The following is a 16,089-nucleotide window of genomic DNA, read 5'->3' on the forward strand; positions in this document are numbered from 1 at the left end:
CAGCTTTCTTTCATGCCACGACACCATGTCATACACTGACCTCCTCTCCGCTTTTTCCAACCAGTCCCAGAGTCGGCAAATAATGCACGACGTGGAAGTCTCTGGGACGACATTCGTAAAACATATCCAAGCCACCGAAGTCGGTGTTGCAAGATGGTGACACCAATTGAATTATCGTCTCTGCGCCCGAACACACGATGCCGAACCTCTGCATTACTAACATGGTGTTGTCACTGAATGTCAGCAATCCTTCGGAGACAACGATGATCGAACACAGAAAGTCGTCTAACATCCTCAACTTGGAGAGACCAGGTTTCACAAGCATAGAGCAAAACTGCTCTCACCGACGCGTTGTAGATCCGACCGTTTATAGCCAGACTAACATCACGAAGGCGTCAAAGATGGCCCAGATTGGCATAAGCCTCTCTGGCTTTCATTATACGTGCATCAATCTCATCACTCACACCACCACCAGCACTTATGTAGCTACCTAGATACACGAACTTCTCAACTACTTCAATCTGCTCACCATCCAGGGTGAGTACAGGATGAGAATCCTGCCAGTCTTGTAGGAGTACTTTGCACTTGGAGGGTGCAAAGCACATGCCGTACCTGCGGACACTGATTGCCAACTGATTAAGTGCGGATTGCATGCCTTGGGCATTATCGCACAGTAAGACAATATCATCCGCATACTCGAGGTCGAGAAGTCGTTCTCCAGGCAGCAGATCCACACCGCCATTACTTACATCCATCAGAGCTGTTTCCAGAATGTCGTCGATGGCAAAGTTGAAGAGGAATGGTGAGATCGGGCAACCCTACCTAACCCCACTGCTTGAATGGAACAAGGGAGAAAGGTGGTTGTATGCCCTCACTCTGCCTGAGGTGTTCGTATACAGGGCCTTTAAGATGTTAATGAACTTCTCAGGCACACCCTTCTTCAATAGACAATCCCAGAGAACAGTCCTGTCCAACGAATCGAAGGCAGCCCTGATATCAAGAAACACTACGATTGTTGGCCTGCGATAAGTATGACGGTGTTCTAACATTTGGCGGAGGGTGAAGATGTGATCAATGCATCCTCGACCAGAACGAAAACCAGCCTGCTCCTCGCGTCAATCGTTCTCGGGTTTTAAACAACCTACGAAGAATGATAGAAGCCAATAGTTTGGACGCAATCGGAAGTAGACTTATCCCCCGATAGTTGTTACAGGAACAACGTGAACCCTTTTTAAAGATAGGGACGACTATCGACTCATTTCATGATGTTGGAACACTTTCTTGCTCCCAAACCTTTGCAAACAACACAGTCAGTTCCTTAGCCAGAAAGTCACCACCATCTTTAAAAAGAGCCGGAGGTAAGTCATCTGGGCCAGGTGATTTGTAGCGCTTCAAGAGTTGGAGTTCCTTGCGGACTTCCGCCTCGTTTGGTGGATGAGTCGTCACCGGCCATGGGGGGCAGGACAAACTGGTTGATGTTGCCGGAGCAGCAGGCCAGTTGAACTGCCCTTCGGAAAACTCCGCCCATCGTCCAAGACGTCGAGAGATGTTAGTGATTGGCATCTCGTCATCCTCATAAATTGTTTCACTCACACCGGACTTCTTGCTGCCGGTGGCTCGGATGAGTTGGAAGAGCTTCCAGTAGTTACCAGATGCAGCTGCTGCTTCCATCTCATTAGCACGCTCCGACCACCAGGCTTCTCGGTCCTTACGCAAGCTTTGCCCGATTTCATTACGTAACAGCCTTCGTTTATGGTCAAACTCACGGTCACCCGGAGTAGACCGACGGGCTTCCATCAGTTGTAAGGAGCCAGAAGAAACCCAGTGCTTGTAAGCGGGACGTTTTGCGAAGCCGCAAGCGGCTTTACTCGCCATTTTCATGGCGTCGTGAAGATGCAACCAATGCCCATCTATACTTTTCGGTGGGATGATAGCTAGCCTAGAAGCTAGCTCCGCTCGATACTTACTTGCAACAGAAGTTGCATCCAGTTTAATATCATCGATCCGTTGATGGCGGTCAATCCTTCGGCCACTGAAAAGTAAGGTGAGATTGGCGCAGACTAGGGCATGATCAGACTCCAGATAGGTACTCCAAAAGGAGCGGCAGTCTTGTACACAACCACGCCAGCGGTAGCTGATCGCGATGTGATCAATCTGAGTCCAGGCTTGAGATGCAGAGGGAGGACGCCAGGTGGCACACCGGCGATGACTGTGCCGGAAGTTAGTGCTAGCCAGAAACAGGTTGTGGTCTGTGCACAGTTGCAGCAAACGGTCCCCATTATCTGTCCTGCGACCAACAAGTCCCCATCGACCACCTAAACGACTCTCTTCTGTGCCTAGACGCCCGACCTGAGCATTCAAGTCTCCGGCTAATACTACAATATCTGTCGAACGCGCTTTCTGGAGAAGAACTGTTAACTGGTGGTAAAACTCATCTTTGATTGCATCCGGGCTGCAATCTGTCGGGGCATAGGCGGAGATGACGAAAAGACACCGTTTCTCACGCCGGTTTCTTCTCACTTTGATGGAACTTTCTAATCTAACAGCACATAACCGACTGTTAATGGGGATCCAATCGATTAGTGCTGCCTCAGCCCTAGCGCTTAGTGCAACACCAACGCCAGCAAGACCGGACGAAGATGCCACAGAGTCCCCGGATAAGCGCACGTGAAACAAGCTTTTCAAAGCGACAGATGGAGAGCGAATTTGTAGTACTTCACTAGAGTCTTGAATACGGGTCTCGGATAGACAGCAAACATCAACATTAAGACTTTCTAAAGACATAGCCAGTCCCATCTGTTGTCCGATCTGCATTAGTGTGCGAACGTTGAAGGAAGCCAGCTTGAACGGCGTACGTGGTTTCAGAAGGACTGCTTCAGTATTCGTAATCGGTGGAAGCATTCATTTTCAACCAGACAGTGACTGGAGATTGTTTAGATAGGACAGAGTTTCCACCATGGGCGAGCTGCTGCATAAGTTGGAAAGGTAGGATACACAATTTGGGAATAAAGGGAGTGAAAAAGCGACGTAGTAAATAATGGTAATAATAATAATAATGATAATGCAAATTGTCTTTCTTCTATTAGGAACGAGAGCAGTGTAGTTAGTGTAGTGCGTCATTTCATGTCATTTGTGTGTGGGCTGTGATACTGCCCGGGTGCCCAAACCGAAGCAGGTGGTTTTCTTAGGGGGCCACACCCCGAGCCTTTGACCTAAAGGTCTGATCCACAAGACAGTGGAGCATCGTGAGGAGATGCAGTCCCATGGTAGCCGGTGACCAACGGTTGGTTCGTACGCCATTCGTTCCATCAGGATACTGGAGCCCATGTGCACCATTGGTTTGGAATCAGGGTTTTCCCTAGGTGGACCCTCAGTGTCCACCAACCCGGTTAAAGCGCCGGACATTCGCTTTTCGTCCTCTCACTTTCGTAAGCAACACCCCCGCCGCGAGAAGGCAGTGAGTAGGACTTCCCTGGCAGAGGCTATATATTCGCGTGGTCATGTGAGAGCATTTGGAGAGGGAGAGCGGACTCTCCCCACTCTCGACCGTACCAGGGCATTTGGGGGATTCAAACCTGTATCATTGTGCATCACACGCCTATAAGCTATCATTAAGATATAAGAGCAGTGATTGATACCCTTATTTATTCTGGACTGCAGATGTATATTTTTGGTGAGCACTAAGAAATATAAAGTAATCCAACGTGACAAAATCCTTTAAAAGAGCACATATGGTGCTCTAAATGTTACTCTGCAGAAAACGAAACATAAAATTTTACTGATTTGTTCTTTTGAAGTCTGTAAAAATAATATTATTTAAACCATTTTCGAAGTTTTCTATAACTAATATGATAAATATTCATAATTGACAGTTTAAGTATATTCTCTGTTTTGTTTAAGTTATTACATCCACATGACTGAGAAACATCGTTTCACGTGTTTTTCAGTAGAAGGTAGTGTGTAAAAATTTCTCTCAAAAATTTATGCTTTATGCTCATAAATCGTCATGTATGATTAACAGTTGATATCTGCAGATATAGAAAATAACTCCATCTGTATGATGAGTACAACAGCGTTATGACATGAAGAAATATTTGTTATATATTGAGTTATACAAGGCATTCACTATGAAAAGGGCACTCAAAGTATAAACTCAATGTTTTGAGTCCGAGAGTTATTTTGGGGTAGACGTTACCGTGTGGATTAAGCTTCAGTAACTGTTATGTTATATGGCCTGTCAAATATCACGTGACAGTACCTCCAATCAGAATATCGACTTCTATGACTTTGTCCCTGTGCTGAACCAATGATGCGTTAGCCAGCATAAGCAGTCTTGAGTCCATATTGGTCCTCTGCATAGCAACCTCTCGTCTAGCCCGGCCGTTCAGTCCGGGACACAAATATCAGCCTCCACTGTATGGATCTCATATTTCAGACATACTTCGTTTATATACAAGCAGATCAAACAGCGTCACACTATTAAATGAAAAATAGTTATACAAGATCAGGTCAAAATTGGCTGTGAGTATGGATTACTGTGACTAATAAACTGTGAATAAGTTAGTAATGATAAATCGTATAACAGTAAACAATAGGTCAAATGAAAGTTTATAATAAAAGCTATATATATATATATATATATATATATATAGTTATGACTGAAAATATAACTTCATTGTATACCGTATAAACAGGTTTCTGAGATTGGTTTGTCTTTCCTGTCTTATCGTTATCTTTGTTTCTTTATTTGTATACTTGTCCATTCATTCATTTTAAGTGACTGAATATTAAGCTTATCGGTAGTTTCCACTTTTATCCACAGTGTGGGCAGTCGAACTTTTCTGCTACGTTTGTAAACAGTTCTATTGAAATAGGTTATAATAATTATGATTCAAATTGTATTGAATTGTCTGTTTATTAAATTCAATTCGGTTAAGAACCTTGACAAGATGTATGTTGTCGGAAAAGAACATTTGAAAGTCGGTGGAATTAGTTAACTCAGTATTATTTTTATTTGTTGGCATTCATCGTTTTGAGTATTGAAATAATATTGCTTTTGAATAATCGTTGATTCTTTTCCCTAGCCTCTAGCCTCTATGGTTGCCAAAAAGATACGTGATATATCTGTCAGAGCTCCCCGAAAACTGGTGCATATATTTCATATCCTTCAAGCACTTAACACTCGTTTTTCATCCGATCTTCCCTGCTCGTCACCAACGTTTGTTGAAGAGTATTTCACGTGTCCATGCAAATGTATCAGCTGTGGTGTTAGATGTTGTTTGAGTGTTAACCACACGTCAAATAATGTCGGTCATAAAGCTGAATATGTGGGTTCCAATGGCGTTAGTACGTCACCGTGTCGTTACGAACCAACGCTTCAGAATAAATTATACTTTTGTAAAGTAAGTAACTACCTATTGATGAAATAGAATTTCTGGATTCTCGTGGATGAGAATCCTGATTTTATGCGGAAGTTATTTGGTACACATAAATGTAGTGTACTTACTGAGATTATCTATATAGATTATTGTTTACTCCATTGTCAAATGAAAGTATTTTGAATAATCTTGTTAGAATTTACTCTTTGTGCATTATGATCTTATGGTATATATAATCTACCTATCTCACTACATATATATATATATATATATATATATATATTGTTTGGTAATGTAATAGTTAGTTGCTTAACTTATTATTTAAGAAAAAAAAACAACTTTTTCCGGATAACATTTCATTACAATCATTGTCATGGTAAAGTTAATTTGCTTAAAATTGATGCTTTATATTATTGAAATAGTTGTCATTATTGTTGATAAGACTTGATCGAATAAAAAGGAAAACAAATTTTTAGTATACCAGTATTAATAAATTAGGGACTTTCATTGTCGATCTGATTAAGACTATTAGCGATGATAATTTCTTTAGTTGTTCAAACCTCAATAGAATTCGGCACATATTTTCATTTCTTAATTGAGATTTATCAGCTGAATAGTTATATTTTTGTTGGTTGTTGTTAAGAGAATGGGAGCTCCAAACATGTGTTACGTTGATCGGTTTAATTTCTCTGTACTTGGTAAATGGTTGTGTCAGTATAGAGTGTAGTAGTAGATATGAACTACGCAGCTACCACACCATTAGTGGATTTTTATGCTGTATATGTACTCGAGTAAAATAAGGATAGGGTGTATCATTCAGATAAATAATATATATATATATATATATATATATATATATAGTCCCACTGCTCCTTCGGCTTCAGATTCTTTCAGCCTCACTTTTAACGTCTTGATATCTTCATTGTAGCTTCACAGGCTTCTGAGTAGATTGTAAATATTTATTTTTGTTTTGCCTAGGTGCATAAGTGCGCAGCTGTTGTTACTGTAAGGATAGCGTTTTTTTAGACTATTTCCATCAGTTACAATGAATTCGGGTCACTAATTTGTTGTTGTTACCTTTTCTTTTTAGCATAAATATATTTCTCTAAAATATTTCTAGCATAACCGTGTTTAGCACGTTGTACAAAGTATGTATAAATCACTGTCTTCGTGTAATTATTAAGAATTTTTTTTTGTATTCAATGAGTTTTTCTTGATGTGAAATTCCATTTTGATATTTTTATTGTTTTGTTTAAGCTATGTTATGCTTATGGTCAAAAAACAATGATGGTTCCTAAGAGTGGTGAATCAAATACCAATGCTCTGTCAGCTGTTGTAAAATATCTTTGGGCTGGTTACGTTTTAGAATGTCCAAGACATGGCACCATCTATCGTAGTCGTGGTTACTGGTCTGGTAACGTAGAGCCAGAAATGAATCCTCAAGTACACTGGGAAATCGTACATGTTTGGCAAGGAGAAAAGTCAATACTTTCGGTAAACTATTTTTCTCAATTCATTGTATGTAGTACAAATAGTTAATGTAATTTGAAGGAGAAAGTATCGTGTACTAGTTTGATGTTGTTTGTAAAATTATGATGTCAAACGGATAAATAAATACTAGAGAGACAATATGCTGAAAGACCAATATACATATTGTTAAGAAACATTGACTTACGTGTTGTAACAGACATCATAGTTATTATATAATTATTATCGAACGCATTATTATGGTGAAGCTTATCGTCTATTTATTTGTGAGCTGAGTCAAACTGAAACGTTAACCATCATTCCATTGTTTGAGTTGTCAAGTAATATTATTAGTTTTCATTTGCTATGAATGATTCAAGGTAGTACACTAACATACGTGTAGTTTTTGAGTTATGTCGACATAATAGATTAAGTTTCACGAAGTTTTTTGTTCAGAATTTATTTACTTAACTTGATTATACTTTCAGTAGTCTATCTGGAAGTATCGGTACGTGCTTGGGATTTACCAAAAAGAACTATGTTTTTCATTTGGGTTAATTAGCAAATAAACTAGTTTATTTGGAAGTCATTTTCAGTTGGTATTTCATAGTATCCAACACAACATTCATTCTAGTAACTTTATTTAAATAATAAGTATTTAATTATAAGGAAAGTTTAATGATGGCTAGTAGTAAGATTCAGAACGCGCGTTTCATTCTATTTGAGACTCGTCAGCTGTATATGCCTGCATCCCAGGGTTAATTTTCACTCCAGGACTCGAACCTAGTATCGTTCGTTTCAAACGCCATCGCCTTATGCACTTAGCTACTGAGTCCAGATAGACACTGGCTTGTGCGATGGGATGAAGTTTAATTCATTCATGTCAGTTGTTTGAATATTCTCATTGTTTATAACGTTTGATAAAATGAAGGTAATCCTCACAAAATACCCATACGCTAAAAGAAACAGGTCAATTTCGGTCGTCAGCGTCAATGGAAAGATTCGAATAACCAATACAAATGAATTAAGTATTTAATTGTTGCAAAACATTTAGAATGCAAATAAATCATTTGTTTACTGATCGCCTGGTTTTTTAATACATATTAGTGAATTATGTGTTGTCTTTTTCATTATCACTTAAATTTTATTCCCGCTCGCTAGTAGAAGACCAAATAATGTGTGTGATACTCCAAACTCACGGTGTTTAATCAGACTAATCTAAACCTTCTAAAAAAATATGCTCTGCAAAAGTACTCTTTATCTAGGGTATTAGTTTTCATAAAATTGTACCTCATAAAAATGGACTTTTATTATTAATGTTTGCACTTATCTGATTGTACATGTATAAGTGATTTAGTTTTTGTTAAGTTCAGAAATGTTTTCTGAATTTCATCGGAGTACAAATTTCTCATATGTATTTGTTTCAAATGATGTCAGAAATCATTCTTATTTTAACATTAATTGTACTATTTCTTAATTGTGTTCATAATACCACCATTGCTCTTCTTACTTTAATAATTATTTAATCTTTTTTTGTCTACCGAAATCCAGGGTACTCATCCAGTTAGTCAGTTATTGTTAGATGGATTAACTGTCGTTTCTAGTCAAGTAAGTCAGTTGGCTGGTCCTCCAGCACGTCGTTTGGGAGATCTTATTGCTGACAGCGTGGCTCCTCGGTATTGGCAACCCAACTCTAGTATTAAAGCATGTGCTGTTTGTAAGGTTGAATTTCAAGGTTCATCAGATGATTCTGTTTGCAGCCGTAGTTCACTTATGAGACAAAAATCCACTACCGATAAAAAGCACTCAACATTATCTGCTGGTGATGATAGTCCTCAAAAAGATAAGGCGTCTACCGGCAAAGATAATTCCATACTCAATCGGTCGTCATCGTTTTCAGATTCGTTAAATAAAGAAAAAAGTTCTACTAAACCATTGAAGCCTTTTATTGATGACTTATCGAAACATCATTGTCGAGCTTGTGGTAGAGGTGTCTGTGCTAAGTGTTCAACTGGCCGTTTGCCTGTTCCAGATCAAGGATATGGAAGTGATGGTGTACGTGTTTGTGACCAGTAAGTGTTCGTTTTTCATATAATGTTGAGTAACACTGCATAAAAGCATTCGCAAGCAATAATCCTTCAGTTTCTAGTTTCTACCTTAAAACAGATTTTATTCATGTAGTCTTTATATCATAACTCTGTGCAATGAAATTTTAAAACATTCCGTTGTTCTAACATCAGATTTGGCGATTTTCTACACACACATTTTTGACCTTATAATTCAAGGACATTCAGCTTAAAGTATATAGCTTCTTATAAATGTATTTAACTTGGATGTTAGTTCACACACAGAAATATTTTGATCAAGTTTTTAATAATATTTGATTATATCACTGGAAATAGAGTATTTAAATACTGTAATTCCTAATACTGTAAAATTCCTAAAATTTGGACATATCTTTTACATCTTTTCGGATCACAGAGGAGCACAGAACTAATTTATATCCAGCCCAGTCAAACGTTAATATGCAATGAAATACAATGTAACATTCAAAAATAATATTTGTCGGACAGACATACATAAGTTCGTCGACTTCCAGTAGTATTGATACTTATAGACTATCTTACATCAAAACCTAAGGATTTTATTTCCGTGACTTTATGTATCCTTTAAATATCGTCACGGTAAAAAAGAACGTTCAAATACACAATCACATGTAAGATGCATTTTTGAAATGCAATGTGCACAGTGATCTCAATGTGATCCGATAGAATCTGTACAACACAAAGATTAACATGTTAAGTGATTATATTACAATGACAAGAAGCCGTAACTGACAATAACATTACGCATGGTAATTGACTTATTACAGACTGAGTTTACGAAAAAATATGTGCTATTGGGATAGTAAATCCTCAAACTCTTAACAGTGAAGCATATTGATACGTCTCGTCAATTGAACGCTATATTCGTTTCCTAAGCTATTCTGGTAACCCACAGGCTAGAACTACTCAGCGACTTGAACACCAGAGAGAAGGCGCAAGTATGAGAGAAACACTTTACTCCAGGGTTAGTTTTTGTACAGAAAATCATGGGTATTTGTAGATGTTAGCGTTTGTTAAATCAACATCATATTTCAGCCAATCCGTTAACGACATTTTATGCTACCGACCAATAGTAGCACGCCACGTTGGAACTCTAGAATGTTCCATCATACCCTGATTGGCTAGGGCTCTTCGGCTCCTTTTTGGGCCAAGTTTCTGGGCTTACCTTACCCATTGTGGTAGCATCAGATGCTTCAAACCATGGTTTGAAGATTGGGCGACCCACAGTGCATCGAACAACACAACTAGCACACAGTGCATCTGGCGGAAAGTTAAATATTGTTGGAGAAATACCTTGCATTGTGTCTGAAGGTGCGGTTACGACAAATGCAACCATATACCTTACGAAGAACCCAGGACTCGACTTATTGGGACTAGATCTTATAGAAACACTTAAACTAGCAGAACATTCAATTAATAGCATCTGCAGACGAGTTACTTCTGATAACTCCGTAGAGAGTAGCCAGAAAAATACCGTGTTGCAAAGACATCACAACTTGTTTAAAGAAGGATTAGGGGAATACACGAAGACTGAAGCAGTGCTAACTCTACTTGTACAGCCAGTGAAACGATCAGCAAGTTATCCGAACTGTCTAGTTGCTTTGGAGTTCCTGAGACTTTAGTGACTGATAATGGATCACAATTCACTGCTGAATCATTCAAGCACTTCTGCAACATTAATGGAATTGTACATATACGCTCACCACCCTATCACCCTCAATCGAATGGACAGGCTGAGTGCTTCGTCGACACATTCAAAAGAGCACTCATGAAAGGGGAAGGCGAGGGGACAAGTCAGGTAATTACGAAATTTCTAACAGCTTATAGGACTACGCCCAACCATATCGTCCCAGATGGAAAATCCCCTGCTGAAGCGATGTTCGGGAGAAACATTCGAACTGTATTCGACGCCATGTTGCCACCTAAACCAATGGTTGGACGCAGACAAAATCAGAATATCCGGAGTTTTAACGTCGGTAATAAAGTGCTCGTCAAGTCATACAGCGAAAAAAATCGTTGGGAACCTGGAGTCATTGAAAACAGAATGGTAAATGTTCTATACAAGGTGCGTAGGACTTTCGGAACGTGGATCAGACACGTTAATCAAATACACAGAGAAAAAAGGATTCTAGACACCGTAGATAGTCAAGTGAGGCTCCCGCTAGAAATAATTACAGATACTCCAGTGGCAAGAACCCCAACGGACACCTATAGACATGGGATACCAAGGAAGTCCGAACGCCGCAGAAAACCTGTTACCAAGCTGCAAGTAGACCCGAAGAAAAAATCTTATTCGGGGGAGGTGTTGAGTCGGCTTCCGGAGAACTTCAACGGAGCCTCTAGAGGCCCAAAAAGGAGCCGAAGAGCCCTAGCCAATCAGGGTATGATGGAACATTCTAGAGTTCCAACGTGGCGTGCTACTATTGGTCGGTAGCATAAAATGTCGTTAACGGATTGGCTGAAATATGATGTTGATTTAACAAACGCTAACATCTACAAATACCCATGATTTTCTGTACAAAAACTAACCCTGGAGTAAAGTGTTTCTCTCATACTTGCGCCTTCTCTCTGGTGTTCAAGTCGCTGAGTAGTTCTAGCCTGTGGGTTACCAGAATAGCTTAGGAAACGAATATAGCGTTCAATTGACGAGACGTATCAATATGCTTCACTGTTAAGAGTTTGAGGATTTACTATCCCAATAGCACATATTTTTTCGTAAACTCAGTCTGTAATAAGTCAATTACCATGCGTAATGTTATTGTCAGTTACGGCTTCTTGTCATTGTAATATAATCACTTAACATGTTAATCTTTGTGTTGTACAGATTCTATCGGATCACATTGAGATCACTGTGCACATTGCATTTCAAAAATGCATCTTACATGTGATTGTGTATTTGAACGTTCTTTTTTACCGTGACGATATTTAAAGGATACATAAAGTCACGGAAATAAAATCCTTAGGTTTTGATGTAAGATAGTCTATAAGTATCAATACTACTGGAAGTCGACGAACTTATGTATGTCTGTCCGACAAATATTATTTTTGAATGTTACATTGTATTTCATTGCATATTAACGTTTGACTGGGCTGGATATAAATTAGTTCTGTGCTCCTCTGTGATCCGAAAAGATGTAAAAGATATGTCCAAATTTTAGGAATTTTATTCAAGGCGCTTTCGCAGCATTGCCGCATGTGCGATTCTGCTGATGTGTAAATAACACATAAGTTTTAGTGTTCTCGGGAAGAGACTCAGTGGGTCGACTAGATTGTGTAGCATCTACATCTACTGGGATCGGTGAATTCACTTATGGTATTTCTTTAGCTCTTGTTGTCAAATATTGTCTAGGGTAAGATTGATTTGCAAAAACGTTGTAGCCTGAATAAGAATAGATGTCACTTCATAGAGCCTCTAACTGTTGTTTGGAATCGTGTAGGTGGGGGAGTATGGGTTATTTGTGTTACGGTCTTCAGGTTTATTTTAATCAGTGTTTAGAGATTATGTGTAGACTAGCTGTGAAACTATTACCATTACCCAATAAACTTATCTTTTTCTTCAAATTCTCAATATTTTACTACTAATTATTTATTTTTTCTCTTTTATGTATAGTCTTCTTGTTTACTTTACAATCTGTGTTGCGTTTCTCCTTCCATTGTTTTGTGTAGTTTCTTGATATTTTTGTGGGGTATTTGTGTTGATATTTTCGTTTATGTTTTTGTCTGATTTAAAGCTCCATCTAAATTACTTACCTGCCGCACCTAAAAATGCTGTTGTTTGTTGAATTTCTTTAAACCAGTGACGGGCAGAAAAGTTTTCATCACAATATCATAAATCTGCTATGAAACAATAATAAATGTAACTTTAAAGATAGTCTTTCTGTAGATAGTTCCATTCGCCGAAATACAATTTTTATTTCTTTTAAAATTCTGAATTCACAATGCATTAGGCCTTTGTTTTCGATTACTCAACGTATAGAAATGTTAATTATCATGGATGGTTATAGTATCATGTCTTGTCTTTTACATGTAAATTCTATCTCAAAGAATTCAAATATTTGTTTACTTTTTAACTAGTTAATTAAGTGAATTCATTAATGTTTTACTACGTTTGTCCAGGTGCTATGATGCTCGATTACAAGATAAAGTTATCGATTCAAAAACTCGTGTATCTGGAATGAATTATAACTCTCAAATCAATAACAATTCTTTAACTGGTCGGAAGGTAATTGAAATGTTATCTGCTACAGCTGATTATATAGCACCAATATATACTGGACCTAAAGGTATTCTATACAGATTTTTATTGCTTTCCATTGTAATTTGAAATGAATTTAATTAATGTAGAGCTATTTTGACACACGTCTAACCGTATTTTCATGATTAAAAAAAAAACTTTTATTTTGCTTGATGTAATGCATGCGCACAATACAGACGTTATATGACCAACTGTATTATGAAGTAAAAAGTACACATATTTTGACAAATGATCCTATGATTTTGGTCTTTATTAAGGGAACATTCCTGTTTCTTCATGTTATTTGTTGCCAGGGGGATGCAAACATTTATATGGACTCCGTATTATATATGATGGACTGTTTTTTTGTGTGCTGAAATTTAACTTTTTAACTTAACTAAAAAGTAATATGCCGTTTTGGTTATTTGTGAGAATTAAATTAACCTTTTCATGTATAAATAAAAGATTAGTTCAAGTACGGTTGATATTCTCCATGAGGTCATCTACCTTCTAATTATTTCAAGATATAGCATATATGTCTATTTACACGCCATCAAATGGTGCCATACACATTTTTTCATAATGAAGATATAATATATTGAAGTTGATCGAATGTATGATTACAGTTAGATGAAATTTTGGAAATGTCTGTATTGGTTGTATCAGTCTCTGACAGTGAACTTGAAAAATCAAACATTACTCCATAACCTAAGTATAGTATAGAATTCGGCTATGAGTTCCATTTTCTATATCCTTAGGTTTAGTGAAGCGAATTCAGACTTGCAATCGGTTGCTTTCGATCACTAATACACTCCTCCGTTTCTTAACATTTTCTGAAATTCCACTTAGGTTATTGACTGGAATGTTAGAAAATATTTCATCCAACAGTATTTGAAATCTTACAGCTTGAGTTACATATATTCCTTATTATTTGAAAATGATACTAAGATATACTTCTGAATAGAAAATCTTAAATAATTGTACATTATAAGAGTTATGAATTTTATGCTTGTATTGTGTACAACGATTACATCGTTATTGGTATATATTTCAACAAAGCATGTGGCTCATTAACGTGGGTTTGGCGTATTAAACCACTATGTAAACGATAGTCACACATGTGACTATGTGTACTATTTCCTTTTTTCGGACGAATGAATTCAATGATTGGCATTGAAAAAAAAATCTCTTATGATGAAATGAGGTACAGAGTTTTGTATAATGTGTACATGTTATTCTTGTTGACTTGTTTCTCATATACATTCTACTGTTGCCTGTGTACACAAACCTAAAAAGATTTGTACATAATTTTGTCAGTGTATCCATCATATCTTACACAGTTTTCTTCAAGTGTCACTTTCCCAATTTAGTTAATCTAAAGTTAGATTTGATTAATTTCTGAACTTTAGCACGGTCTTTTTTTACTTGTTTCGCTACACAGAACTCGTTAAATCTCTTGCTCGTCCAGATTATTGGCAACCTGATGATCAATGTGTCTCGTGCAACGTATGTTCCGCCCCATTCGGCTCACGTTTAACTATTCATCATTGTCGTTCTTGCGGTCAGGGTGTTTGCGGGTTTTGTTCCCAGCATTATCAACCTGTGCCTAAAAGAGGTCTTGATTTCCCTTCACGTGTGTGCGATCGTTGTTACCAACCAAACTTAAAGGATTATGAAACTTCTCATCGTCCAACTGTATCTGAACACCGAAGCTTAGATTTGGCTGGTAACGTACCAAATCAGCAAATGCAACAACGGAAGCGTAACACTCAATACAACAATCCTAATGTAAACACTGCCCATAAAAAAAATTCCGAGGGTTGAATTCACATTTTTCAACTGTGAGGTGTAGTTTATCAATGAGTTTATTTTTTTAACTCTTTAACATTCAGAAACACTTCTATATACATTGACGAACAAACACTGGATTATTGCTGCAATAATGTTAATGAATTTTACAAGTGACAAAAGGAATACGCCAATGCTACGTAACAATCTGTAGATGGTCAGTACTATCATTATTATTCCTATTTTATTTAATACTACTATCACAGTAGTAATGCTATCAAAAAGTAACTCAGATTTGTAATTTAATTTTTGTTATTTAGAATAAAATGTCAACTTTGATCTATCGATAACTATTTATTTCTTTGTTTTATCATTTTTCTTTATAATGCCTATATATCATCTTTGTTGCTTTGTTCGTATATGTGTACGTATCTATGTGTGTCGTACACATACCATTCTTATTAATTTTTTGAATCAGTCTTGGCTACTGCTACTTTGAACACTTTTTCGTTAACTTATTAGATGGGATATTTACTAAAAAGGAGATTTATTTTTTACATAATTCTGGTTTTTTTCCCGTAATTCACAATTCTTTATGTGGAAGTCTGTGTATGCTTATTACTGAATAGAAATATGAAGAGTTATGTTATCCAGTGATATACTCTGATTTGAATTACACACATTTCAATCGATGAAATGGAATAGATCATTCATAAGAGTCAGTTGAATCTAACTAATTCACTTGCCGTGACGTTTAATACTTTTATTTTTACTAAAATATTATTTCCAAAAAAAAGCACAAATATATCATTACTAAAAATGCTGTTTTCATAATGCATAATGCTCTTCATCGTTGAGTTATTTCTCCATTTGTCTGTCATTACGATTATTATTATTATCGCTGTTACTAATATCATAGTCATCTCCATAACAATTACAATCACTTATTTTTTTAAGTAAATATATTTTCTTTTTGCCAAGATATTAACTGCTTTATGTTTTGTTCGTTACTGCTTGTTGAATATTTCAATTTTCATCATTCAATATATGGCAATAGAAACACACAATGAGATACGAACTTGCATATTATATATATATATATATATATATATATATA

The 16,089-nt window shown here is 37.1% G+C and overlaps 1 protein-coding gene across 1 annotated transcript in view; it reads left to right on the forward strand.

Moving 5' to 3' along the window:
• The window catches only part of Smp_180740 (putative zinc finger protein), a gene marked incomplete at its 5' end in the record, with an annotated part of 29,927 nt that extends 14,385 nt beyond the window's left edge, over positions 1 to 15,542 (forward strand). The window contains 5 exons of the mRNA XM_018794477.1: positions 5,085 to 5,402; positions 6,636 to 6,872; positions 8,397 to 8,917; positions 13,067 to 13,233; positions 14,626 to 15,542. Of these exons, the coding sequence (XP_018648886.1) occupies positions 5,085 to 5,402; positions 6,636 to 6,872; positions 8,397 to 8,917; positions 13,067 to 13,233; positions 14,626 to 15,008 (1,626 nt within the window). The 3' untranslated portion in view covers positions 15,009 to 15,542. The remainder of the gene's footprint in view (positions 1 to 5,084; positions 5,403 to 6,635; positions 6,873 to 8,396; positions 8,918 to 13,066; positions 13,234 to 14,625) is intronic.
• Between the last annotated feature and the right edge of the window lie 547 nt (positions 15,543 to 16,089).

The sequence above is a fragment of the Schistosoma mansoni genome, chromosome 1 (assembly GCF_000237925.1).
Source record: "Schistosoma mansoni strain Puerto Rico chromosome 1, complete genome".
Taxonomy (NCBI): Eukaryota; Metazoa; Platyhelminthes; class Trematoda; order Strigeidida; family Schistosomatidae; genus Schistosoma; species Schistosoma mansoni.